General features: G+C 46.5%; 1 protein-coding gene across 3 annotated transcripts in view; it reads right to left on the reverse strand.

Moving 5' to 3' along the window:
• ADPRM (ADP-ribose/CDP-alcohol diphosphatase, manganese dependent) overlaps positions 1-26086 on the reverse strand; it is a 372105-nt gene that overhangs the window by 62785 nt on the left and 283234 nt on the right. For all 3 annotated transcript variants that reach the window (XM_067022034.1, XM_067022038.1, XM_067022035.1), the window contains one exon: positions 8538-8613. In XM_067022034.1, coding sequence (XP_066878135.1) covers positions 8599-8613 — 15 coding nt within the window. In that variant the 3' untranslated portion in view covers positions 8538-8598. The remainder of the gene's footprint in view (positions 1-8537; positions 8614-26086) is intronic.

Consider the following 26086-nt stretch of genomic DNA (forward strand, 5'->3'; position numbering starts at 1 on the left):
ACTATCATTTTACTTCTGCTTTATCTTCCAACCCAGCTCTTATCATTAGCTGACCCAACGCTGTATAATTATGTGTCTGTTTTCTCCCAGTCTTATCCCATGACAGCACAGACATTGTCTTTTCTGTTTATGTCCCTATTCCCCAGCACCTGGAATAGTGCTTAGTCCCTGAAGATTTTATACTACCTTTTTAAAAACGAAAGGGAATTCTCTGGTGGTCCAGCAGTTAGGAATCGGAGCTTTCACTGCCGTAGCCCGGGTTCAATCCCTGGTTGGGGAACTAAGATCCCGCAAGCCGTGTGGCATGGCCAAATAAATAAATAAATATAAATTTAAAAAATATATAAAGAAAAATTTTGAGGCTCCCAAATAAATTTCTCCAGGAACCAGTATTAATAAAAAGATTTCCCTCTTTCTGTTTAATGCAGAGCTTCTACTTTCTGGCTACATACCCAATGATAATCATACAAAATGTCAGCCTAAGCCCAGTGTCCTAACATTCTAAACTCCTTTCTCTGTTAATACTTGAAAAACCTCCCTGAGTACATCGCTTTGCTCCTTCTTCCCACTTGAAGTCATCAACAGGACAGCCCTGGTTTCCAAGCCTCTACCTTGATCTGCTCTCAGGCGCAGCGTCTGTGCCCTGCAGTGGGAGATGGAGAAATCCCAGGAGTGTTGCTAAATCAGGAGACTGGCTTCATTATTATGCAACCCCAGTAAAACCTAAGCGTGACTTATGAGACTCCTTTTAGGATGATTAAAAGAAAGAAAGAAACTAATGAGAAGATCACACACTTCATTTATAGCAAACATTGCAGGCAGTTTTCTTCCAAGATGTTTATAAAAGAAACCCAGGGGAGTAAAATGGATCTCTACATCTTGATACCCTGAGTCAGAAAATTCAAGAGACCATATATTGACATCTTAGAGAAGAATGAGGGATGTCCGGTAGAGTTGAAACATAGTAATGAATGGTGTGGGGTGGATGGTAGTGTGTGTGTGTGTGTGTGTGTGTGTGTGTGTGTGTGTGTGTGTGTGCATATGTGCCTGTTGGGTGGAGAGCTGATGTTGGGGAAAGGTGAGAATGAGGGTGGGTGGTGGCCAGGCGGTAAAGCGTCTACTAGAATCTTCGATGGTGAACTGTTGAAGGATTTTAAGCAAGGACATGCTTTAATGAAACTTGCATTTGGGGAAGATCCCTCCAGTTGCAGCGTGGAGATAGAGGGCCACACCAGAGACATCCAAACCAGTGACAAGGCCATGGTATTTCAGGGGAGACATAAAGGTAGCAATGAGGACAGAAAGACATATATTAAAGTGGTAGAAATGACTTCATCTCCTGGAATTCAAAGGTGCAGAAAGACATTTGAAAGGATTCCAACCTCCCAAGAGTAGCACATTGCCCTCCCTTGGAGAGATACGCAGAAGATGGAGAATTACAGCTTTATTTATTTATTTATTTTTGACTGGCTAGCTAGTGAAATTACATCTTTGTTTCAAGATTTTTTAAACGATTTTTATTGGCGTATAGTTGCTTTACAATGTTGTGTTAGTTTCTACTGTACAGCAAAGTGAATCGGCTATATGTACACATATATCCCCTCCTTTTTGGATTTCCTTCCCAGTTAGGTCACCACAGAGCACTGAGTAGAGTTCCCTGTGCTATACAGTAGGTTCTCGTCGGTTAGCTACTTTATACACAGTAGTGTATAGATGTCAATCTCAATCTCACCATTCCTCCCACCACAACCCCTTCCCCCCTTGGTGTCCATATGTTTGTTCTCTACGTCTGTGTCTCTCTTTCTGCTTTGCAAATAAGATCATCTATACATCATTTTTCTAGATTCCACATATATACATTAATATACGATATTTATTTTCTCTTTCTGGCTTAACGAGAATTATAGCTTTAGATCTTTAGCTACCTCTGTAAACTCTACGAACTTTCTCAGGGCGCTAAGGTCTACCCTCTGCAGATAAGATGAGCGGAGAGTAGGTTCTCCTTAGGTTCTGACGATATAGACAGGCCTGTGTGGCCCCCTCAGGACCATGACCTGTTAAAAGAACTTTCCAGCAGGAGACAGAAAGTGGAGTTTTCCAAACCTACTCAGTAAACCTTGTTCTCACCAGTTTTCCTCAACCGTAGTAATGAGGGCAGTAAGCCAGGGATAGATGGGTGCCAGGAGAATCCTTTAGCATCCTGCCAAGCAAAGCAGTGGACCAACTTTGAGATGACAAAACATTAGATGCAGACAGATAGCACAGACACTGTGCTATCAGAAGCCTGGCTGCAAGCCCACCATGGCACCTCCTCCAGAAGCATCACACAAGCCCATTCTTCTCCAGGGCCAGACCCGGGACCTTGCACGGATCTCCTTCTGAGCTGCGATTTCGTGCCAACTAATCTTTCCTAGCATGTGCCTGCTGGAATAATCTGTCCCAAACCCACACGCTGCAGGCTACTGAGTTGTTTTCTTTTTAAGAGCGGAACTTCATACCAGACAGCAGCCCTATGTGATTATTCTCCATCTGCCGACTCTTCTCCACCAACTCCCAACAGATTCTTCTCCACCTTTCTCTGCTCTGCTCTGTGTCCCATGTCGCCCCAGGCTCTCTTCTCCACCTTCCTCTGCTCTGCTCTGTGTCCCATAGCGCCCCAGGCTCTCTTCTGCACCTTCCTCCACTCTGCCCTGTGTCCCATAGCGCCCCAGGCTCTCTTCTGCACCTTCCTCCACTCTGCCCTGTGTCCCATAGCGCCCCAGGCTCTCTTCTCCACCTTCCTCCACTCTGCTCTGTGTCCCATAGCGCCCCAGGCTCTCTTCTGCACCTTCCTCTGCTCTGCTCTGTGTCCCATAGCGCTCCAGCCTCTCTTCTCCACCTTCCTCCGCTCTGCTCTGTGTCCCATGTCGCCCCAGGCTCTCTTCTGCACCTTCCTCCGCTCTGCTCTGTGTCCCATAGCGCCCCAGGCTCTCTTTCCATATGGTTTCTGATTGGGTTCAAAAGATAGGAAATTTGGGCAAGAGGTTGGAAACTGGAGGAAAGGGAGGTCAGGATACATCTTTCCTTCGTCCTCCCATCTCGGGCCCTTCAACTCCGGCTTCCCTCCACGACTGCAGCCCCGCAGGTGGTCCCTCCTCTACGGTTCCAACTCCTATGGGCTCTGCGAACACACTTCCTCCCCATGTTGGCTTCAGCCCCAGGGATGGCCACGGCTTCTCTCTGCTGCTGGTGTCTGGGTAACTCCCCAGCCCTTTTTGTCTCCCAAACCCAGGCTGGCTCTCTGGGAGTGGTCTCCTCATGTGTTTCTCTTCATCCGAACCACGTGCGGTGGATTCGGTTTCCTGCAGGGACTCTGACGGAGTGCGGCTGCGGTGAAACATGCTCGTCACCCGCACGGCCCGGGGTTCCTCCCGCCCCGTTGAAGCCGGGCCGCGTGGAAGCCGCGGGTTAGTCCTCCAGCTCACCTTGGCATTCACGCGCTTTCTTCCGGGCGCCCACCTATAAAGGTTGGTCCTAATCCCTTAAAAATACACACATGCATACTTGGCGATTCCTCGGCGGTTTTGCATCATTTCTTGGCTAAGAGGACCGGCCTCAGAGTGGTCTTCACAATTTCCCTTTTGAATCTGAGATGGACTCCCCAGTCCCCTCTCAAGCCACATCTTTATTCTCCTCTACCACGTGTCGAAAAGTTTAACATCCGTGGCGATGATGCGGTTCTGGTCTCTTCTAGGGTGAAGATTTAGTCTGAGATGAACTGGGAGGTTGCACCCTCACCTGAGCTATTCAGAAAAGTGTCCCCGGAAGGAACTCAGATCCCGACTGGGAACGCCCTGCCTGAGCAACTGACCGAGGTGTCTGTCTTGCTTGTGTCACCGGGGTATAGAAATCAGACCCTAACCAGTTTCCACAAGAAATTTCGTCAGCCCTAACATGCCATGATTCTTACAGACTCAGCTAAAGTTTCGGGGAGTCACAGAAAGCAGTAGCATCCCAGCCACATTCTGCCCCTGATTCATCTTCTTTCTTCTGCATAACTTCTTCCTCCCGATTTCTCCCTGGAGGCTCGCGCCTGCTCTTCCTGAAGGAGAGTAACTTCCCTCTGCTGAAGATTTAGCTCTGGTCTTAGATTGGGTTTCCCGGATGGAGACTCTGAGACAGAGAGTCGTATGCAGGCTTTTTAGGGAGTAGCCTTGGGACACAAAAGAGTGAGAAAAGAAGGAGGCAGTGGGCAGGAGGAGATCGAAAGAAAGGAAAGGGGCTAAATTCCTCTCTGACAAGGAGGCAGTAGTAACTGTTGCATTATTCAAGTTGAAACTTCAGGAAATCCAGGTTTTCACTGATTCTCAAAAGATTTAGAAGTGGCTACCGGCAGAAGGAAATAGACAGTGTGGCTTCCACGTGAGGCCAAGGACAGCAAGTTAAGGACAACACAGATGCTCTCTAAAGATCACCTTGTTCAAACTGCAGTGTGCATGCTAATCACCTGGGGTCTTTTTAAATGCAGATTCGGACTCAGTAAGCCTGGGGCAGGGCCCGAGACTCTGCATTTCTAACTAACTTCAGGCGGCGCTGCTGTGTCTGACCCGCAGCCACACTTGTGGGAAGACACTGATGGCGACAGTGAGATCACACGCCTGCAGGCTCTGCAAACCCTGCTCAATGCACGAGGCTTCTCAGAGTCCCCAGACGCACTCCGCACCTTCCTGCCTCTACGCCTTGGGTCACACTGGGTCTCCTATTGGGAATGACTTTCTGGGCACCGCCTCCACTGTCGGAATTCTACCAAGTGACCCAGGGCAACGTCTATTCAATTCATACTTGCCCAGAAAGCCTCCCTGATCCCCTAAGCTAACTGAACCCTTCTTTCATTAGAACCTTGCCTTCCGGAACTGCCCACGTTCTACCACATCTCAAGCTGTCTGTGCACAAATCTGTCCTAGTTTGCTCAGGAATGTAAGGATCTCAAGGTAGGAGTTCTATAATCTTCAACGCTGTTCACTCATAATACCAGATACAGGGCTTCACTAACATGCAATGTTCTACATCTTTAGTTGAATTAAGTTAATCGAGAACGACTCAAGGCATTGGCGAGAAGTATACAGAAGCAGGAAAAGCTTGACGCGCCTTCTCCAGTGATAACTTTTTTGGCTACTTGATCTATTGTTGCCCCTGAGGTCTCTCAGGAGAATTGGATAATTAAGGTGGTAAATCTACAGCCAACTGATAAAAGCAGACAGTTTATCCTTGGGGCCAACCAGTCACTGGACCCGCCAGTATGCAGAATGTCAGGGGGTTGGGTGGGGGGAGGAGTCTCCTGCTGATTAACTTCTGATTTCCCCACCTTGAAACCATTTGTTTGGCTTGATTATATATATACACAATAAATATCCGTCTGCAAAGAATCAATTTCCTTAAAATTTCTGAGTTAATTCTTCTATTCCCTTACTAACACATTTTCATTTTTTCTCAGTTTCTGGGGCAAATCTAAGCCTATATTTAAAAAGAGCTGAAAAATGAAAACCCATAGCCCAAGATATGAAAGTCATTCAAATGAATCCAGAGTTTATTTTAATTACATTTAATCAGACTACCTGGGGACGGATGCTATTACGTCAACTGATGACAGGGGAAAAGGCTCTTCAACTTCTATTTCGCTCTTTGCTCTTCTCCATCAGGGAAATTACCTTCAAGTCAGGAAGGCTAGACTAACCATGAGTACGAAATGGCTAAAGCCCCCAATAGGAAGAAAGCTGTACCTAGAGGACCCCTCATCAGACTCAGTGAATCCAAGGGACTCACGCCTTAGAAACTGCAGCCTCGAAACCAAAGGCATGCGCAGATGTGACTGAAGAATCAGTACTTTCTCTGAAGAATTATGACGGATGAGGTAAGCGACAGGATGCCGAGAATGTGTAAACCCTGACCTGGTTTTTTATTTTTGGAAATGGGAGAAACTGAAACCTTTAAAATAGACATCTGCTCCCCAACAAAATCCCATAATGGCTTATTTCCATGTAATTCATTCCTTACATTACAATTATTTGTGAGCTGTGGTTAAAGAAATTGAAAATAATTGAGAATCAGAACTGGATCCCCTTAGAGTCAGGCAAAACAAACCTCCTTTTTCCTTGACTAGAATCCCTGGTCTGGAAAATCATGGAACTAAAAGATCAAATATCTGTTATCTCAGGAAAAGATGTAGCGTAGATTGGATTATATTTTGGGGGCTGATAAACTCAACCAAATGCACTGCTGGTCAAGGAGCAATGTCAAAAGTCTCCAGGAGGGCTTCCCTGGTGGCGCAGTGGTTGAGAATCCGCCTGCCGATGCAGGAGACACGGGTTCGTGCCCTGGTCCGGGAAGATCCCACGTGCCGCGGCGCAACTGAGCCCGTGAGCCATGGCCGCTGGGCCTGTGCGTCCGGAGCCTGTGCTCCGCAACGGGAGAGGCCACGGCAGTGAGAGGCCCGCATACCGCAAAAAAAAAAAAAAAAAAAAAAACAAAAAAAAAAGTCTCCAGGAACATATCACGGGGCTCTGCTTTTTACCCATTTCTGTTGAGCACATATCAAATGGCGAATGTTCGAAGGCATGTATGTTGTAAGGTGGCCTGCCACTGCTCCCTCCTGGCCTTTGCTTTTATAACTTCAAGTCATCCTTTAGTTCTTGCTTAAATATTAACTCTCTGACTGTGACCCTCCCCATGGTTGCTTAAGCCCCCCCATTCATACGCTTTCATTGCATTACGCAATGTCTAGAACCTCCGGGTTTTGCAAAACCTTCTCAAGATTCCGTTTCTTTATCAAATACGTTTCATCACTTCTTCAGAATCGTTTTGCTTAGGACCGGTGGGTTTAGCAGGGTGACGGACTGGCTGTGCTAACACTGACGAAGTCCTGGGTGAACTGGGGTGAGTTTGTCACGCTAACCTGAGGGAACCTTGCCTCTTCATTCGCTGTTTTAAAAAACCGGTAAAGGTTAATATGTCTGCAAAAATTGAAGTTTATTATTTTGTGAGCTCCTTAAAAAGCTTTGTTAGGGGAAAAGAAAAAAAAAAAGCCGTTTGCTTTATTCACCATAGGCTTCAAAACAACTCTAGAGCACTATTACCACTCCCCAGTCCCAAATTGACCTGGGATATACAGAATTTAAGGCATTGAGCTCTATTATCAATTTAATTGCTCTTCCTCTACAGTTAGTTTTTGCTAAAACAGCCCTGATTTTCTTAGGGTTGTAATATGCCAAGCCCAGGCAAATCATGGATCAAGTCTGCTTGGAAGGTTTTGTAAGAGTTATTCCTTTGTTGATAGAAGAAGTGAACCACTGGAGGAAAGGTTTTGTTCATTTTTCTCCCACCCTGGCTTTCTCCATTTCTCCCGGCCTCTGCCTCCTTCCTTTAAAGCAGTCCTGCTGCTTGTAGCTGTATCAACCGTCTCTCAACCAGAAAATCAACAAGCCACATACTGGGGTTGGCAGAACAGAAAGACGTTAAGAGCCTGGGCCTTGTCAAGATGGTTGAGCAGCTGAGCCAGTCCTGGGCTTCCCACCTGCACACTCTGTGCTCTGTGAGATAACCAAGTGTTTTTAGGCATCAGCCTCTGTAAACCTGGCATCCTGTTACTGGCAGCCAAAACTACTCCTAGCTTACAAAGTCCCCTTAACCTTACTTCTAGACCCATGCCTCAAGTAACTGCACTGCAGAATTTGACCTCACCAGATCTAAAAGCTTGACTCAGTCCTTCCTCAAGGCTGTTTCTTGTTTGTTTTCTTTTGTCAATAATAAGGCTATTTCAAATTCTATATTTGACCTATGCATTTGTTAAGCTATTTGCTGTACAAATTGTACATATTTATCATATTGGGAAGAAATCACTCCATAGTGATACCAGGGAAGGTATCATCAGACATGCTACTTAACGTAACGATCAGTTCCCAACAAATAATCAGTTCTTCCATGGAATAACTAGAATCCATAACGTTTAAATGTATGAAATGGAATCACAGATCCAGCCATACCAAATGTGCATTGGCAGGGGAGCGTACATGTAAAGATGAGTTATACCCCACTTTTAAAGAATTAAGTCAGAACAGACCCAAACAAGAAAAAAATACATCATACAAACCTAGTAAAACCCCAAGATTGACAAAGGTAAGGCTTGCCAATTTATACAAACTCTTTGCAAAAAAAGTTCCACGGTTCGTTTTTCTGACAGCTGACATAATAAAGATTTAAAACTCTGAATAGGAGGGAGGAAGTCGTTTCCATCTGTGGTCATTACCTGATCCCGCCGGTTTCAACTGCTGAGACTTCCATGGGGCGCATATTTTTTAAATGTTTGATCTAAAAAAATCATTTATTATAGAATATTTCAAACCCAGAGAAGAGTGCAGAAAATAATATAACATACATCCATGTACTCACTGCTGATATTTGACAAATGTTAACATTTTGCCATTTACTTTGGGTGTTTTAAAAATAAAACTTTATAGGGCTTCCCTGGTGGCGCAGTGGTTGAGAATCCGTCTGCAGCTTACCTTGTTCAGTTCAGTCTCTACCTTGGGTCTTCCAAACATGCACTGTGCTCTTTTCCCTCTGCTAGGGTAATGGGATCTGAGGAGAAAAAAAAGAGATAAACACATATTAAATGCACTATTTAGGCGGAAGGGCATTGCTCTTTAAGTAAAAAAATGTTGGGCTTCCCTGGTGGTGCAGTGGTTGAGAGTCCGCCTGCCGATTCAGGGGTCATGGGTTCGTGCCCTGGTCAGGGAAGATCCCACATGCCGCGGAGCGGCTGCGCCCGTGAGCCGTGGCCGCTGCGCCTGTGCGTCCGGAGCCTGTGCTCCGCAACGGGAGAGGCCACAGCAGTGAGAGGCCCGCGTACCACTAAAAAAAATAAATAAAACTTTACAGAAACTCTAAAGTATCTGTAAGTATCCCACACAATCCTGTCTCCTTATTTTATTTTATTTTAAAGTTAATGTATCTACTTTTGGCTGTGTTGGGTCTTTGTTTCTGTGCGAGGGCTTTCTCTAGTTGCGGCGAGTGGGGGCCACGCTTCACCGCGGGTGCGTGGGCCTCTCACTGTCGCGGCTTCTCTTGTTGCGGAGCACAGGCTCCAGACACGCAGGCTCAGTAGTTGTGGCTCACGGGCCCAGCCGCTCCGCGGCATGTGGGATCTTCCCGGACCAGGGCTCGAACCCGTGTCCCCTGCACTGGCAGGCAGACTCTCAATCACTGCGCCACCAGGGAAGCCCCCTGTCCCCTTATTTTTTTGATTTGTTTTTCACGGTGCCTGTCTTTGCACAATGAGACCACCTGAACATCTTACATTGAGGAATCTGCCATAGAGAAGTGTGTCTTCAAAACACAGTTTGGTTAGTAGAGTTAAGCAGAGATGCTGCTTGGCCTATGTGACACCCTTGGTTCCCTTCTAATGCCTGATAAGCCACATTTTGCATAACTGCCCAAACCATTAAGACCACATCTTTCTTCCTTGGTCTCAGCGACCTTCCAATGGACTGTGGATCAGGCAAGTGTTTTTTTTTGTTGTTGTTGTTGTTGTTTTTGCGGTACGCGAGCCTCTCACTGCCGTGGCCTCTCGCCGTTGGGGAGCACGGGCTCCAGACGCGCAGGCGCAGCGGCCATGGCTCACGGGCCCAGCCGCTCCGCGGCACGTGGGATCTTCCCGGACCGGGGCACGAACCCGCGTCCCCTGCAGCGGCGGGCGGACTCTCAACCACTGCGCCACCAGGGAAGCCCCAGGCAAGTTTTAAGTGACTTATCAGATTCCTGGCAACAGTGCCTGAGGCAACCCTCAAGGCCACTTAAGATTCGGGTCACCAATGCCAGTGTGTGTGCTGGGAGGCGGGGTTCCTACAACAAGCAGTTCTCCAACACCAGTTGTGTGTTCTGCAATTCAGCCCAGTTCTGACACTGTCTACCTGGAGATGGCATCAGATCCCACAGTTCAGCCCTACCTGAACTGTAACCTGCCAAGGGCATTAGAGCTGAACCCCACCTCTCCCACTTCCCCCCTCTTTTGGGAATATTTATTACAGGCCTGTTTCGTGCCCGGAGCTCTGCTGGTTGTAAAGGGTCCTCAGAAGGACACCTGGAGACTATCAGGTGTAATTCGGGGATTTGGGGGGTCTTAAAAAATTTTATTTTCTCTTTGATCTGATACCCCTCTTGGTGGATCAATGAGGGATCGTTTGGAGAAGCACCACCACTAATACACTAGTATAGATAGATGATAGGTAGATAGATAGACAAAATATAGAAGATAGATAGCTTTCTCTGTATTTAACTCCATAACTCTCTCTCTGGTCTGTCTGTCTGTCTGTCTGTCTGTCTGTCTCTATAGATATACCCACACCAGAGGCATGGCATGAATCTGGTCAAATACAAGCATAAGCTGGGCCCACAAGGATGAACAGAAACCCACAGCAGTTCTTATGGCCTCTGAGCTGGGAGGGGTGGGCGTCTGCAGAAGCCGGACCCAGATTAGGGGGCTGAGCACCCACCCTTGGCCCAGGAGCCAGAGATGCTGCTGGAGGGGCCAGGGAGGGAGGGACAGCTGCGGCTGTGGCCTCCCGCGGATGAGGCGAGAGGGCAGAGCACGGACAGCAGGTGGGAGCCTCCACGTGGCCGCCGCTCCTCCTCCGCCCTGTGTGGGCTCTGTGAGCCCATCCTCAGAAACACCCGGGAAAAGGAGTTCTGGGGAACACCATGCAGCCTCGCCAAGCTGCCACGTCCCCGAGCCTCCAGGCTAGGTGAGCTACAGGGACGTATCTCTGTGACAGAGAACAGGAAGACCTGATGTTTGCAGGTAGAGGATGTTCTAATCAGATAATTGGCCCTTCTAGCTCATGTCTGTTTTCAAAAACGAAGGGCTACAGACTCCAATTAAAACTAGCTAATGTTTTGTGAGTGCTTGTTATGTGCCAGGCACTGGGCTGAGCATCTCCTATGTAACAGCCTCCTCGCTGGCCTCCCTGCCTCCACTCTTGGGCCTCTACTACCCATCCTCCACACAGTGGCTTTAAAACATCAATCGGATCATGGAACTCCACTGCTGAAATCCTCCGATGGCCTCCCTTTATGCCTGAAACAAAGTCCAGGCCGTTTCCCCTGGTGCCAGGAGCTCTGGCCCTGTGTCTCCTTCTGCAACCCCATCTCCTTCCGTGGAAAGCCCCTGCATCCAGCCTCACCGGGTTCTCCCTGTGTCTCAGAACACGGGGCTCACTGCTAATGTTTCATTTGCTTAGACGGTTCTTCCCTGTTACCTTTCTTTTCATCTTTCAGATCCCTTTAAGAATAGGCTCTTTTTCAAGAGGAATTCCCTGATCAACACAGAAAGGGCACACATCCCTCTTACTGTAGCCCCATCACATGCTTTCTTTTCCCGAATAGAAGTGTCACTGGCTGAAATGACATCACTCATTTCCTTGTCCTAAGTCTCCAACCCCTCTAGAAGGTAAGCTTCAGAAGGATAGAGACTTAATTGCCATTCCTCCTTATGGGACAGGAACGCTGCCCACCACCGACTGTGTCTGAATAAATATTTGTTGAATCCGTGATAAGTCTTCACAACAATACTAGAAGGTGGCAGTTTTTTGCCCTCAGTTTTACAAAGATCTGAGGAATCAGACAGATGAAGTCATTTTCTCAAGATAATCGGCTGTAAAGCCGCAGAACTGGAGTCTGAACCCTTTCCTGTCTCTTGCCTCTCAGCCATTCTAAGATGAAGAGCTATTGTGAACAACAGCTCAAGTTATTCAACTATTCTAAAGTTATCGATTGTGTAGATATTCCCTAACTTTTTAATGGTTCAAAATAACTATTTCTTCTAAGACACTTTGTTGGTCTTTTATAACCCCACCCCAACCAATACACAAGCTAAACACCACTGCTCAAAGTTAGATGTTCTGGTGATGTTTTGTTGAGAGTTACTTTAGCAAAGGAGGGTGTCTGATTTGTCCTTCCTTAAATATCCTTGATTCAACTCCGTCTTTGACTTTGTTTCTCTTTCTTTTTGTATTCTATTTTGAATGTATTCTATCTTGTATTTCGGGCTACCTTCAATCTTTCTTTATAAGGTGGGCATACAGAACATAAAGAGTTAAATGTGTATGCCTGAGGGATGTACTCAAGCTATATTATTCTGAGTAGCATTAACATTCAATGTAAGTAAAATAATGAGATAAAATTTGAGTTTCAGCATTAAGAAGTCAGAGGGTTAGCCATTAAAATGAAGATCACAAAGACTGCAACGCTGCAAAGATGCTTACAGTATGTGGTGAGGAGGAAAGATGGGTGCAAAATTTTACCTTCAGTACTGGTCAGAACATTTCTCAAAAGAAGACTGGAGCGAAATTAAAAATGTACTCTATTTTGTACAAATCTGAAGTCTGCAGATTTGAAATGGTGTGATATACGAATATAATATCTCACTTTACAAAACCAAACTTCATGATTACTCCATTTTAAACTATCATGGAAAATCTAAAACATACACAACACAAACAGAATAAGGTAGCAAACCCCCATTCACCCACCACCCAACTTCAACAACCGACTTCTGCCCGTCTGTTTCATCCCTGTCTCCACCTATTCTCCACTCTTCTTGAGCATTTATTCGTTCAATTTACGTACGTTGAAATGCATAATGTATGATTTTGACATCCACGGAAGCCACTCCTATGATTCCAGAAATTTCCCTAGCGTCCTCTTCTAGTTAATCTTACCCCAGCAGAGGAAACCACTGTTTTGAAGTTTTCCACAATAAATTCGTTTTAATTATTCTAGAACTTCATCTCAATAAAATTATAAAAACCACACTTTTTTGTGTCTGACTTCTTTTGCTTCTATGTTGCCTCCAAAATTAGGTCATCACTCTTTTCTGAAATAGGTTGTGTAAACTTGGTCTTATTTCTTCCTCAAATATTTGACGAAATTCTGTAGTGAAACCACTTGGGACTGAAGTTTTCTCCATGTTGAGGTTTTTCATAACCAGATTAGGCTTTTTTGGTAGATCAGAAGGCCGTGGTGTGTCCATTTTGATAATTTGAGTTTTTCAAGGAACTGGCCACTTCACCTACACTGTCATTTTTGTTGACATAAAGCTATTCACAGCATCCCCTTTTAATCCTTTTGATAATTAAACAGTCTGTAACAATAATCCCACTTTCCGTTTCTGATATGATCAATTGTGTTCATTCCCTTTTTTCCTTAATCAGTCTTGTTTGGGGTTTATCAGTTTTGCTAATCTTTTGATCAAAAGAACTAACTTTTGGCTTCATTGATTGTTTTCCCATTTCATTGTTTTCTGCTCTTATCTCAATTATTCCTTTCTTTCTACTTATTTTCAGTTTATTTTCCAAGTCTTTATATAATTTCTGAAAGTGGACACTTAGACAACTGATTTTAGACCTTTCTTTGTGTCTAATAAAAGCATTTACAGCAATAGAGTGCCTTCCAGAAAGACTTATGATAAAGGAAAGAGAAAGGAAAACCAAAGTAGTAAACTCCTTGGGTGAGCAAAAGGGACCCGCACTCAGGACAGCAGTGGAAGGATGCAATTTGGGCTAGTGGTGAAACGCCTTCTTCGTTACACAAGGAGGGGAAGAGGAGAAGGTGGGTAAAAATGAACACTTACAGATTTGCTGATGGGAGGTTGAGAGCATTTTTGCCTGGTGACTTACCTTTTCTCAGTAAGCATGAGGGGAGGTCACCAACCAAGAGCGTGTGGGAGAGGAGAGGGTGGGGAAGGTATGAGAAAAAAGGAAACTATTGAAATAGTCGTCTCAGGGTGTGGAGAAGAGAATATAACAGTGAAGAGTAACACGTGGCATCAGGCAGAATGGAGGGCTGCCATGGGGATAACAGCTGTGATTTTTAAAGCAAAGAAGTTAACCCGGATCTGTGATTTTCTACACAAAGCTCAGCTGCTCACGTGAATGGCATGGAGAAGCCAGGAATGTGGGGTTCCACGATGGCTGGAATTTACCATGTGAGCAAGACAGTGAGGTGAGGAGAGAGGTCAAGGGACTGGGAATATTTGCAAAGACGTGATTATTAAACTAATGAACCATGGTTTTGTAGCTGGGCGATTAGAAAAGTGAGGATAAGATTTGAAAGTCCCCATGAAATCAAAGGATTGTAGCATTGGGGGAAACCAGAGTAAAAGACCCAGAAATGTTGATTATAGGGTTGAACTCAAAGTTCGAGTTTTGAGGGAGATACGGTTACAGGGGGTGAGAAGGACTAGGTGTGACCAACAGAGGACAGCAGATGATGTAGAGTTAGAAAATATCTTTGGAGGTGATGAATCAAAGGACTGAGAGGCCAGGGTGCTGTTTGGGTCATTGCCATAGATGTCCCTCTCATCAAGAATGTTGGCAGGGCTTCCCTGGTGGCGCAGTGGTTAAGAATCCACCTGCCAATGCAAGGGACACAGGTTCGAGCCCTGGCCTGGGAAGATCCCACATGCCACAGAGCAACGAAGCCCGTGCGCCACAACTACCGAGCCTGAGCTCTAGAGCCCGCAAGCCACAACTACTGAGCCCACGTGCCACAACTACTGAAGCCTGCATGCCTAGAGCCCATGCTCCACAACAAGAGAAGCCATGACAATGAGAAGCCTGTGCACCGCAACGAAGAGTAGCCCCCACTCGCCGCAACTAAAGAAAGCCCGCGCGCAGCAACAAAGACCCGACACAGCCAAAAATAGATAAGTAAATAAATCAAGTAATTTAAAAAAAAAAAAAAGAATGTTGTCAGGAGTAGAGGGGACAGGAAGACTGTAAGACCTGACATCTTCAGTGGCTGATGGGCAGTGACTGGCAGGCTAATAGATGGCAGGAATGAGAAGCGAGAAAGAGTAAGAGAGCTTGTGTAGCATGAACTTGAAATAAGAAAGAGTTTTTGTAGGAGGGAGAGGAGCAAATGGTCTGGAGGTGGCAATGGCGAATTAGGAGGACACTGAAATTACTTCCTGACCCTGAAGGTCTCAGGCTGTGAAAGAAAACTCAACTCCTGCTAGAGTGGCCTTCAGAGACACCAGGGCTTTCAGAGGGTGCCCAGCATCAGATAAGGAACGTTTCAAGAGAAGACTGAAGTTGGAGGGGAGATAGCTGGTCTTAGAGTGGGTGTTCCAGAGCTCTGACACAGCGACAGGATTTAGGCAAAGCACGGGGGGGTGGGGGGGGTGGAATATCGACCCAGATTTGGAAGTGCAAAAAGCTAGGACAAGAATGGGGAAAGGAAGAGGTGTGAGAGATGAGTTGAAAAGGGTGGTTAGGACCACAGCTGTCAGATACGCCCCAGAATGTCTTTTATGGAGAGTGTATTAGTTTTCCACTGCTGCTATAACAAGTTACCACAAACTCAGAGCTTAAATCAACACAATTTATTACCTTATAGTTCTGGAGGTCAGAAGTACAAAATGGATTTCAATAGACTAAAATCAAGGGGTAAGCAGGACTGAGTTCCTTCTAGAAGCTTTACGAGACAATCCACTTTCCTGCCTTTTCCAGCTTCTAGACACAGCTTGCATTCCTTGGCTTGTGTCCTTTTCCTCCATCTTCAAAATCAGCCATCTCTCCTGTTCTGATTCTTCTGCCTCTCTCTTCTCCTTTCAAGGACTCTTGTAATTACACTGGACCCACCTTGATAATCCAGGATAATCTCTTTATTTTAAGGTCATCTGATTAGCAATCTTAAATCCCTCTGGCCTGGAACATAACATATTCAAAGGGCCCCAGGACTAGGAATACAGACACCTTTTTTTTTTTTTAGGATTTCTCTCTTTAAAAAAAAATTTTATTTATTTACTTTTGGCTGCACTGGGTCTTCATTGCTGCGCGCGGGCTTTCACTAGTTGCGGCGAGCGGGGGCTACTCTTCGTTGTGGCGCACGGGCTTCTCATTGTGGTGGCTTCTCTTGTTGCGGAGCATAGGCTCTAGGCGCACCGGCTTCAGAAGTTGTGGCTCACGGGCTCAAGAGCTCAAGCTCAGTAGCTGTGGCGCACGGGCTTAGTTGCTCCACAGCATGTGGGATCTTCCCGGACCAGGGCTCGAACCTGCCAACCACTGCAAGGATGTGGACATCTTTGAGGGCCCATAATTCTGCCTGCCACAGTATCTTGTCCAGGATGAAAGGATATGTGTAGCCACTTAAAGGAGTCATGCCAAGCGGAACAAGAAGTGATGGAAGCAGGGCTTCCCTGGTGGCGCGGTGGTTGAGAGTCCGCCTGCCGATGCAGGGGACGTGGGTTCGTGCCCCGGTCTGGGAAGATCCCACATGCCGCGGAGCGGCTGGGCCCGTGAGCCATGGCCGCTGGGCCTGCGCATCCAGAGCCTGTGCTCCGCAACGGGAGAGGCCACAACAGTGAGAGGCCCGCGTACCGAAAAAAAAAAAAGTGATGGAAGCAGGGGAGGTGAGAGGGAGGCGAATCAGTTGCTGCTTGGTTTCCAGGGAGAGAATCACAGTGGCCCAGGAACTGTTCCAAGACCTCAGCCTCCAAGGATGGAGCCATGCTGTAAAGCACTGGTTCTCAAACTTTACGAGCATCCAAATCATCTGCAGGGCGTGTTAAAACACAGAGTGTTTCTCCGTCTCTCCATTTCTGGCCCAGTAGGTCAGAGGTGGAGCCTAAGATCTGCATTTCTAACAAGTTCCTAGGTGATGGTGAGGCTGCTGGTCTGGGAGCTGCACTTTGAGAACCATTACCCTAATGTGCCCTTGCTCAAAAATTCTGTGACTGCAGATAATTTGTGAGTGTGTGTGTGTGTGTGTGTGTGTGTGTGTGTGTGTGTGTTGCATGTTGTGTTTTTAGAGCCTGCATTTCAGAACCCATCTTGAACCCCAGCTCCACCACTAATTTACCATAGAACCTGTCTATTCCTTAGTCTTCACATCTGTAAAATGGGGAGAATGACAGTACCCACTTCATGAGGAAAGTTATGAGGATCAGATGAATTAATAACGTAAAGCTTGCACTAATGCCGTAAAAGTGTTAGCTATTATTTAAGAACTTGAGCAGCCAAAAAAGAGGAAGAACCAGAGGTCTTTAAAACAGAAGGACTTGTATTCAGGGAATTGGTTACACAGGGGTTAGTAGAGCTGGGAAGTCAAGATTAGTGACAGTGGAGGTCACTGCTACTGTAGGGGCAGGACCACAGAAGATGTTTCCAGAGCTCAGAAGCTGGGGCCATAGTGGGGGCCGTCCAGTAGGAGCAGAGTAGAGGGAAGGGTGGGGAAAGGTCTGCCAGCAAACTGCCCACTAACTTACTTGTAGACCTTAGTCAGGGATACAAAGAGAAAAAGGAAAACTCTTTCTGCAGAGTCCCCATAATCCCAGTTATCTCATTTGTTTCAGCTCAAGCGTAGTTCGGGCAATCCCCATTCATTTCCCTCTGTTGGAACGAGGAACTCAGAAACAACATTTAGAGCAGACACCAAGAGAACATCTCCTCCCACGTACAATCTGCCCTTGTGCTCAGTTCTGCACAGGAGACGTCGTCAGACCCTGAACGCACACCGGAGTCCTCCTGGGGCTCTGAGAGCGTGTGCTGGGGCTCCCCGGGGAGAAGCCCTCCTCGTGGAGGAGGCCAGACGGTACTTGGTGCGACGCGGCACGTGGAACACACCCAAGAACACGGAAAGAGGCAGGTTCAGGATGTGTCTGAGGCCGGGCGAGTTGCAACGTCTGTCTCGCTGGTTGTCTTGAATATACTTCAGGAAGATCATTTCTCTCCAAAGGGCTTCGCTGTATTTCCCGAGCAAAGTGTCTCCTTGTGTCACTGTGATGAGTCACCAACATAGGCTGTGAGGCATCTTTTTCAGAGGCCATCATTCCTGATCCTTGAGGCTCGTGTCGGAAAACAGGGCCACGCAAACGGCACTTGGAGAAATGAAGACATCGGCATTGAGAATACTGTCCTTACGGGCAGCTGTCAAATCAATCTGAGTGAGCTGGGCCTGGACCTGGAATCATGTAGACCCCTCAAGGTATGATCCAGACCAGACAGGAGCAGGACATCAGAGTAAGGGAAGGAGCGGGGCATGTGGGGATTTGACACGTGGGTGAGCGCACACTGGATGCAGCCTGAAAACACCCTTCCCACACTCAGCCTCCTGTGATGTTGTGATTTATAATAAGAAACATATATTTTAGTCTTCACCCAAAGAATTCCTGGCACAGGGCTCCTAATAATACCCTTGGAATTTCCTAAGGGATAAGAGCCATGAAAGTGTCTTTTGTTATTTATAACAAGCCCCCTTTCAGCCAAACCAGAGTTTATGTTAATGAGGTGACTTTTGGGGGAAGCCCCTAGGGATGGAGCTGGTTGCCAGGGGAACCAACCACGTGATCAGAGGGTTGGCACTTTCAGCCTCCTGCTCCTTCCCCATCTTGACCTCCAGGGAGAGAAGAGGGGCTGGAGATTTAGTCCAGTCACCAAACAGCCAGTGATTTAATCAACCATCCGCGTGTAATGAAGCCTCCATAAAAAAAATCTGAGCTGAGGGGTTTGCAGAGCTTCCAGGCTGAAGAAGGCGTGGAGGTTTGGGGAGGATGGCGAGCCCAGAGAGGGTGTGGGATCGCCGCGGCCCTCCCCGCACACCTTGCTCTCTGCACCTCTTCTATCTGGCCGTTCCTGACTTACATCCTTTGAAATAAACCAGTAATCTAGTGGGCAAACTGTTTTCCTGAGTTCTGTGAGCCATTCTAGCAGAGGATGGTACTTCAGGAGAGGGTTGTGGGAAGCCCTGATTTATAGCCAGTTAGTTAGTGACAACCTCGACTTGTGAAGGCGTCTGAAGTAAGAGCAGTCTTTTGGGACTGAGCCTGTGCGGTCTGTGCTAACCCCAGAGAGATATAGCTTCTGAATTGAGTTCAATTGGTGGCAGAGGATTGGAGAACTGCTCAGTGCGGGAAAAACCTACACACCTTTGGTAACCAGAGGTGTTGAGAGTCTTCTGCGAGCAGACAGCACACAGAGGAGTTTTCTCTTTACATCTCCCACGGTCAAACAGGGAGGAAGATGTAGTGATCGACCTTTGGCAGGGAGGCCAGGGACAGCGTCTTGAGATTAACAGGCAGACGATGGAAAATTCTCTTTGGCCCGTGTTTGTAGAGATCTCTAAATTTCTAGCCAGGATCTCCTCTACCCTGTGATCTGTTGTGAAAAGTACTTTCTTCCACTCCATAGATTCTGGAATCAACCTTATCCTTAAAGAGACCAAACAGAGAAAAGTCTTGATCGGTATTTCTTTAAATCCCATCTACGTTACATCTGCTTATCCCTCCAGGTCCTGCCTCTCTCCCTGTGGTGGAGTCACTGGCTGTTACCCACTTGGAGGGTCTGAGTTTCTTGTAATTGGCCCTAGAAGCCCACGGTCCCAGAAAGGACAGAAGGAGCTCAGCGACCAGGCAGCTGGCGAACCAGGACAGAACCCCGAGTCAGGAGCGGCACACGTGCTTCTGGCTGGGTGAGTCCCCTGTGCTAGGTTTCTACGGAACTTTAAGCGAGGCGGTAAATTGACAAGAATTTACATGTGGGAACTGGGGAGGAGAGGGGGTCCCTACCAGCTACACAAATAACTCCACAGCCCAAGAACTGGAAGACGTGAACTTGTCCCTGAGTGGTTCTGTCGAAGACGTTGGCTACATCAACTAACCTCACAGAGCTATGGGTGAGACGGTAAGTGCCTGGAACAGAGTAAATGCTCCACAAACAGAGGTTATTAATAATGTGATTATTATCATCAACTCTTAGAGTACTATTCCCTTTCAGAGGATGAATGTGGAAATTGTAATAGTGATTATTACTAAGCATCTCTATAAGAACTTTCTGCTCTCTCTAGGTGACACTAGGTTTTCCCAGGTTTGGGGGTGCTGAGCAAAATGTATTAGGTTTCCGATGAACCCCAGGCCCTCCTCTGGGAATACTGCTTAGAGCTATACCTCTCGCATAATTACATTTGTTGAAAAGCTGGCAGCTATGGGGTAGAGAGGAACACCATTGGGTTCAGAGCCTGAAGGTGACTTGGAATGTGTAGGGAGTTTGAGGGATTGGGGGCAGATCAAGGGGAGGTAGCACACAAGGGGCAGTAACATACAACGAGCTGTACTGGGCAGTTGTAGGAAGGGGAAACTTTTCATAGGGAGAGAGCTCAGAGGCTTAGGAGATAGGGGCTGCCATCCAGAAGGGGAGGAGGGCAAGGAACTCCGGGGTAGGGGGCAATCAAAGAGGGGGCTTGTATCTAAGGGCTGTCACTTAGCAGCAAAGTGGGGAGTCTCTGGGCCAGAGAGTTCTGAAGGGCCAGGGCAGCGTGGTCTTCATGGCTGGGGGCTTATCTTGTCAATTGCCGATAGATGTGGGGTGAGGTTTCCTGGAGTATGCAAAGAGGCAAGCTCTAAATGGCTAAAAATCTGCTTGTTTGGGCTATTTTTAAAACCATTGAACCAGGATGAGTTGCCTGTAGGGTGCACACGTTGTCGGTGTCTTTATGTGATGGCATGGCCTCCACTGGAGTCGGGTGCCCAGTCAGTACTACCGCTGGGCTGCCTTGGCTCTTCCCTAACATGCTGGGGCAGAGAGGACTCTGAGCCCGCGCCCTGCTCTCCCACGCAGCTCGCAGTGGGGCAGTTTTCACCGGGATGCTGTCTCCCATCTTGCAGTCTTTCTCTGCCTGGCTCTGGGGTCCTTCTTCTTTTCTCTCCACACACAGAAGGCTTCTTGTACACTGCCCCCAACTGTTCTTGTAATCGCCTCTCCTGAGACCAACCCCATAATCTCGTATCCAATTCACTGTCTTCTTTCTTATTTCTCTGCCGCCTTCACTTCACTCTCGCCCAGAGCCTGTCTTCCCCTCCCAACACAGGTCACGTCTCCAAATATGCCAGCTTGGCCGCAATCCCCTTCCCGCCTATATCATCTGAACCTCCGCTTTCTCTGCCTGTTATTAACTTCTTTATCTGGGAGCACATCTCATTTATTATTAAATTTCATTTACACAGAAAAAAAATAAAAAACAATTGGATGTGTAAAAATTTGAGTTTGGTGCCAGTGGGCTTTTGAGCAAATGGAACTCAGCCTACAGTGAAGAAATAACCTAGCGACCAATAGACAGAGGTCATCTTTGGCTGATTTATATCACAGAATGCCAAGACGATCATTTCCTGGCTGTGTCACTTTTGGAAGATTTCCTTAATGTCTTTGAGGCATGGTTTCTTCATCCATTAATGGGTGGCAACTACCTCGAATATTTACTGAAAATTAAAATCAAGGATCCAAGCCCAAGAATTTAAAGCAACTTCATAGTTAGTCTTTTTTGTTTGTTTGTTTGTTTGTTTGGGGCCATTTTCTTTTCACCTGAGCAAGTGAATGTCAGGTCTGCTTTTCTAGAAAGTCTTAAAATGAGAGGAATGGGGCCCTGATATTGAACCTGTTCCCCCATCTCACCTCTTTAACCCTGACATTGAACACATCATCCTTACCCACCTGCTGCTGAAACTATGGAAAAACAGGACAGGAAAAAGTTGTCAAGGAGAGGAAGAGGAATACGAGAGAAAAGGGGTGGACACAAGGAGGGTCCCAGGGGCCCTTGGCACGTAAGCAAAGTCAAGGAAGGAAAGTTAGCAAGACTCAAAAGCAAAACCAGGTGTGGCTCTGTCCAGCTGCCCTCTGGCTCCAGCCTCATGGATGATACACCTTCGGACACAGAGGGTTGGTCCTCCTCACCTGTCACTTCCCCACCATCCCTCATCTGTCCCGCAGGGGCAGGACTTAGTGTAGGAATCTGTCCAGCTGGCTCTCTCCTGGTCTGAGGGCATCAGCAGCATGTTAATAGCACTGCATTTACCCTTATTCCGGGGTTTCCCAATCCCATAGCTCTCGACATTTGGGGCCACATAATTCTTAGTCATGGGGGACTATTCTGTGCATTGTCGGGCGTTTAGCGGCATCCCTGGCCTCTGCCCACTAGGTACCAGTAGCACCTCCCAGAGTGGTGACAACCAAAAATGTCACTAGACATTGTCAAATGACCTCCGGGAGGAGTGGGGGGTGGCAAAAGCATGTCCAGCTGAGAACCACTGCCTTATTATACTCTGTTTTCTGTTTTCTGGGGTTATTTTTCTGTTTTCTTCTGGGATAAATTAAAATCCAAGAGGATGAAGTCTCCAGCCAGTAAAGCGCTTTGCAGGACATCTAACATACAAGCGCTGGCTAAAGGCAACACCTGTGTGATGTTTTCTTGAAGACCCCTATTAGAAGTAAGCACTCCTTCCTGAAAATTTTTAGAGCACTTCGTCCTTTTGTCAAATTACCTTTCATATTGCACTTGTGGGCGTGAAAGCTCTGATAGTATCATCATCAATATCACTCATCTTCAAAGCTCTGGAGAACCTAGCACACACACAGCGGTTTACTGTTTGGCCAGCACGGATTCCATTCCCAGTCCCCATTCATGGTTTTTCTTGCAAGCAGTGCTCGATCTCATTCCTCTCCGAGTCCCCAGCCCTCCCACAGTGCTGGCCCAGAGGCAGTGCTCTGGACCCGGTTCTTGAATCAACGTGTCTCCTTGATGCTCTGACCTACTGATGTCTGGTACCTCCAAACCTTCACAAAGTCTCCATCTGCCAGAGGAAAGCAGCTGCATCTCCCTGGAGCCAGAATCCCACCACTTCTCAAAAGTTGGCTTTGCTTTGTGGGCCAGCCAGCACCAACGATTAAACAATATTTTTCAGCGAAATCTAGAGCCACGATATTTCCAGCCCACCGGCAGGGTTCCCTCACAACAGAGCTTTCTTCCTATTGGCGGGGAAGAGAAAATGAGAATCATGGAAATTTAATACCTTCTCATTAGGCAGATCTGATTTAATCAGAGATGAGGGTGAAGTGCGATAAAAACTATAGTTTCATTAAGTTTATGACTCTCACACTGTTATGTCAATTATCCTGTTTCCATGGCCACCAGCCGGTAACAGCCTCAGCACGATTGTTTCCCCACAGAGATAGGAACAGGAGAAAATGGTAGGAGACGGGGACTGAATTTCCCACCGACAACCTTTTCTTGTGTGGGAGGATTCTGGAAAGGAGTAAATCAAGTTGGGAGCGTCTTGAGGATTCCTTCTCAGAGGAAAGCCAGGCAAAGACGGAAAGCCAGGAGGGAGGCCATGACTGTCTTCTCGTTTTCATTTGTTCTAAGAAAACTCTTACAGACTCTTTATCTTCCTGGAGCAATTCGACCTGGGAATATTCCCACGTATCAAGCGGTCAAGTAGCAAAAGAGAAGGGCAAGAGCTTAGCCCATGGCTGGCCAACATGGTGGGCCATCCCATTCCTTGTGCTCTCAAGGGTTACCACATGAAACTAAATTGGTGGAAGAGAGTAGGTAGCATTTATTTAAAGGGCGGATTATACGGTGGCTACCCCTTCCACACACTGCATGGGGCACGAGGGTATAGGAATCACCAAAGTGAAACGTTAACAAGTTGCTGGTGGGAAGTTAGCCGGTAGATCCCAGCATAACTGCCCTCATGTTGCGTGACTCGTGGATATCTAGGGGGAGCGGGGAGCTCGACATGGGGAAAGGGAAGACAGTGGCTGCTTTGTTAGACTGGACACGGGGCAGGCCGTGCTGACTGCCTGACCGATGTCCACTCCCATTCTCCCCTTACTCACAGACCGCTCCATGAAGCCTGCTCACCCCTCACGTTCCCTGCCAGCGAGGGGCGGCGACGTGACACATTTCTGGCTGATGACAATCAAATGGAGGGTACGTGGGAAAATGGCTTTTACTTTCCTGTTTGTAGCAGACGATTTTTGTGCCTCCCACCACATCTCCTCCACCCACCTCTGATTTCAGCCACAGCCGCGATGGGCAGCTCCAGGCCCGCTGCCATCTCAAGGGCATGCTATGACATTTCTTAATGTTTGTGATTTAGGGACTTCTTTGAAGCCAGAGACGTCTACTCAGCTCTCATCCTGGCACGGTCAGGAAGATCAGGGAGATTAATGCCTCTGGGGTTAACCCTCAAACAATGAGGGATGGCAGCCCATGGACCGATGCCGCAGCCGCCTGTCCTTCAGATAGGAAAGTCTAGGAAGCATTCTGTATGCTTCTCCCACGTCCCCAAGGAGCTGAGCTCCTTAACAGCGGTAGAGCACCCTTTATTGGTTCCTCCTTCCCCGTCTCACTCTTACTACGCTCAACCTTACTCTGGTTTCATGGCACTACCTGCATGCACCCAAGTCTTTATCTCAGGCTTTGCTTTTGCAGAAACCCAAACAAATACATGGAGAGACCAACCAAAACCTGACCATCATCAAAGCAGGACTCAAATCTCTCCTCCTCCACCCATTCTTCCGCTACTAACTCTGTCTTCACAGGTAATATCCCTCCACCCTCCCTCTAAGCTTACTGTCTATGAACAGCAGTCGATCTCTCAGTGTGGAGAAAAAGGAACCCTCTCACACTGTTGGTGGGAATGTAAATTGGTACAGCCACTATGGAGAACAGTATGGACGTTCCTTAAAAAACTACAAATAGAGCTACCATGTGATCCAGCAATCCTGCTCCTGGGCATATACCTGAAGAAAACCATAATCCAAAAGCATTCGTGCAATGTTCATTGCAGCACTATGTACAATAGCTAAGACATGGAAGCAACCTAAATGTCCTTGACAGAGGAATGGATAAAGAAGATGTGGTACATATATATATATATAATGGAATATTACTCAGCCATAAAAAAGAACAAAATAATGCCATTTGCAGCAACACGGATGGACCTAGGGATTATCATACTAAGTGAAGTCAGTCAGAGAAAGACAAACATCATATGATATCACTCATATGTGGAATCTAATTTTAAGAAAAGATAGAAATGAACTAACTTACAAAAGAAACAGACTTACAGATATCAAAAACAAACTTATGGTTACCAAAGGGGAAATGTGGGGGGGGAGGCATAAATCAGGAGCTTGGGATGAACACACATGCTACTATATGTAAGACAGATAACCAACAAGGACCTAATCTGTAGCACAGGGAACTCTATTCAGTTCTCTGTAATGGTCTATATGAGAAAAGAATCTAAAAAAGAATGAATATATGTATATGTATAACTGAATCACTTTGCTGTACACAGGGAACTAACACAACATTGTAAATCAACTATACTCCAATAAAATAAAAAGAAAATAACTCAAAAAGTTGACCTCTCAGTCACTGTGTAGAGTTGCCCACATAAGTATTTTCTCTCCAAATGAATCTAAACTTCTCTAGGACATGGATGATCCCTTAATACTTCTAAATATCTCCTACCAGGTAGCACAGTTCTGAGCAAATGCCCACTGACACTCTATGACAAGTTCATGGGCTAGATTTGCAAAGTTGTGTATTAGTTAAATCAATGGATAATAATGGGGAAGAATCTCATTTACGGTGGGAAATAATTTGGCTTTAAGGAATTTCCTACTTACTCACATGGCTATATCTGGTTTAGAAAGATGTTCAGAAACCAGGTTTTCTTTATCTCTTGTTGCCCTATCTTTAAGATAAAATGATGTCTCTGAATAAAGTTAAGTCCATTCAGCTGAACAGAACTAGATTCTGAGATCAATATAACCTTTGACTAACGGCAGTGTATAATTGGTGCCCTGAGAATTCTTACGTTACCTATTTCTTAGGTTTTTTACCCTCCAGTTTAGCTCAGTGGTGTTCCAATTGAATGATGATATTCTTTTGTCTGCATCAACCTAATTTTCAACTTCAACTCTGGTTCTACTGTCAGTCCTCTCCATCGCAGACTCATGCTACATTGGCTTCTTTCTTCCCCTCACATAAGTGACCCCATTCGTACTTGATCATTGATCTCACACAGGCTTCATGTTCATAAAGACCATTTTCATTTCACTTCTGAGGCTCTGGGCAAATCCCTGAACTTCTATCCTGAGACTCATCATTAGGTTTGATGAGGAAATGATGCAGATAACTTCGTACAATGCCTGGGACACAGTAAACACTCAATACAGAGTTTTCTCATTTTATCATTGTTTACCCTTTCAAG

This window comes from Kogia breviceps, chromosome 19, assembly GCF_026419965.1.
Source record: "Kogia breviceps isolate mKogBre1 chromosome 19, mKogBre1 haplotype 1, whole genome shotgun sequence".
Lineage (NCBI taxonomy): Eukaryota > Metazoa > Chordata > Mammalia > Artiodactyla > Physeteridae > Kogia > Kogia breviceps.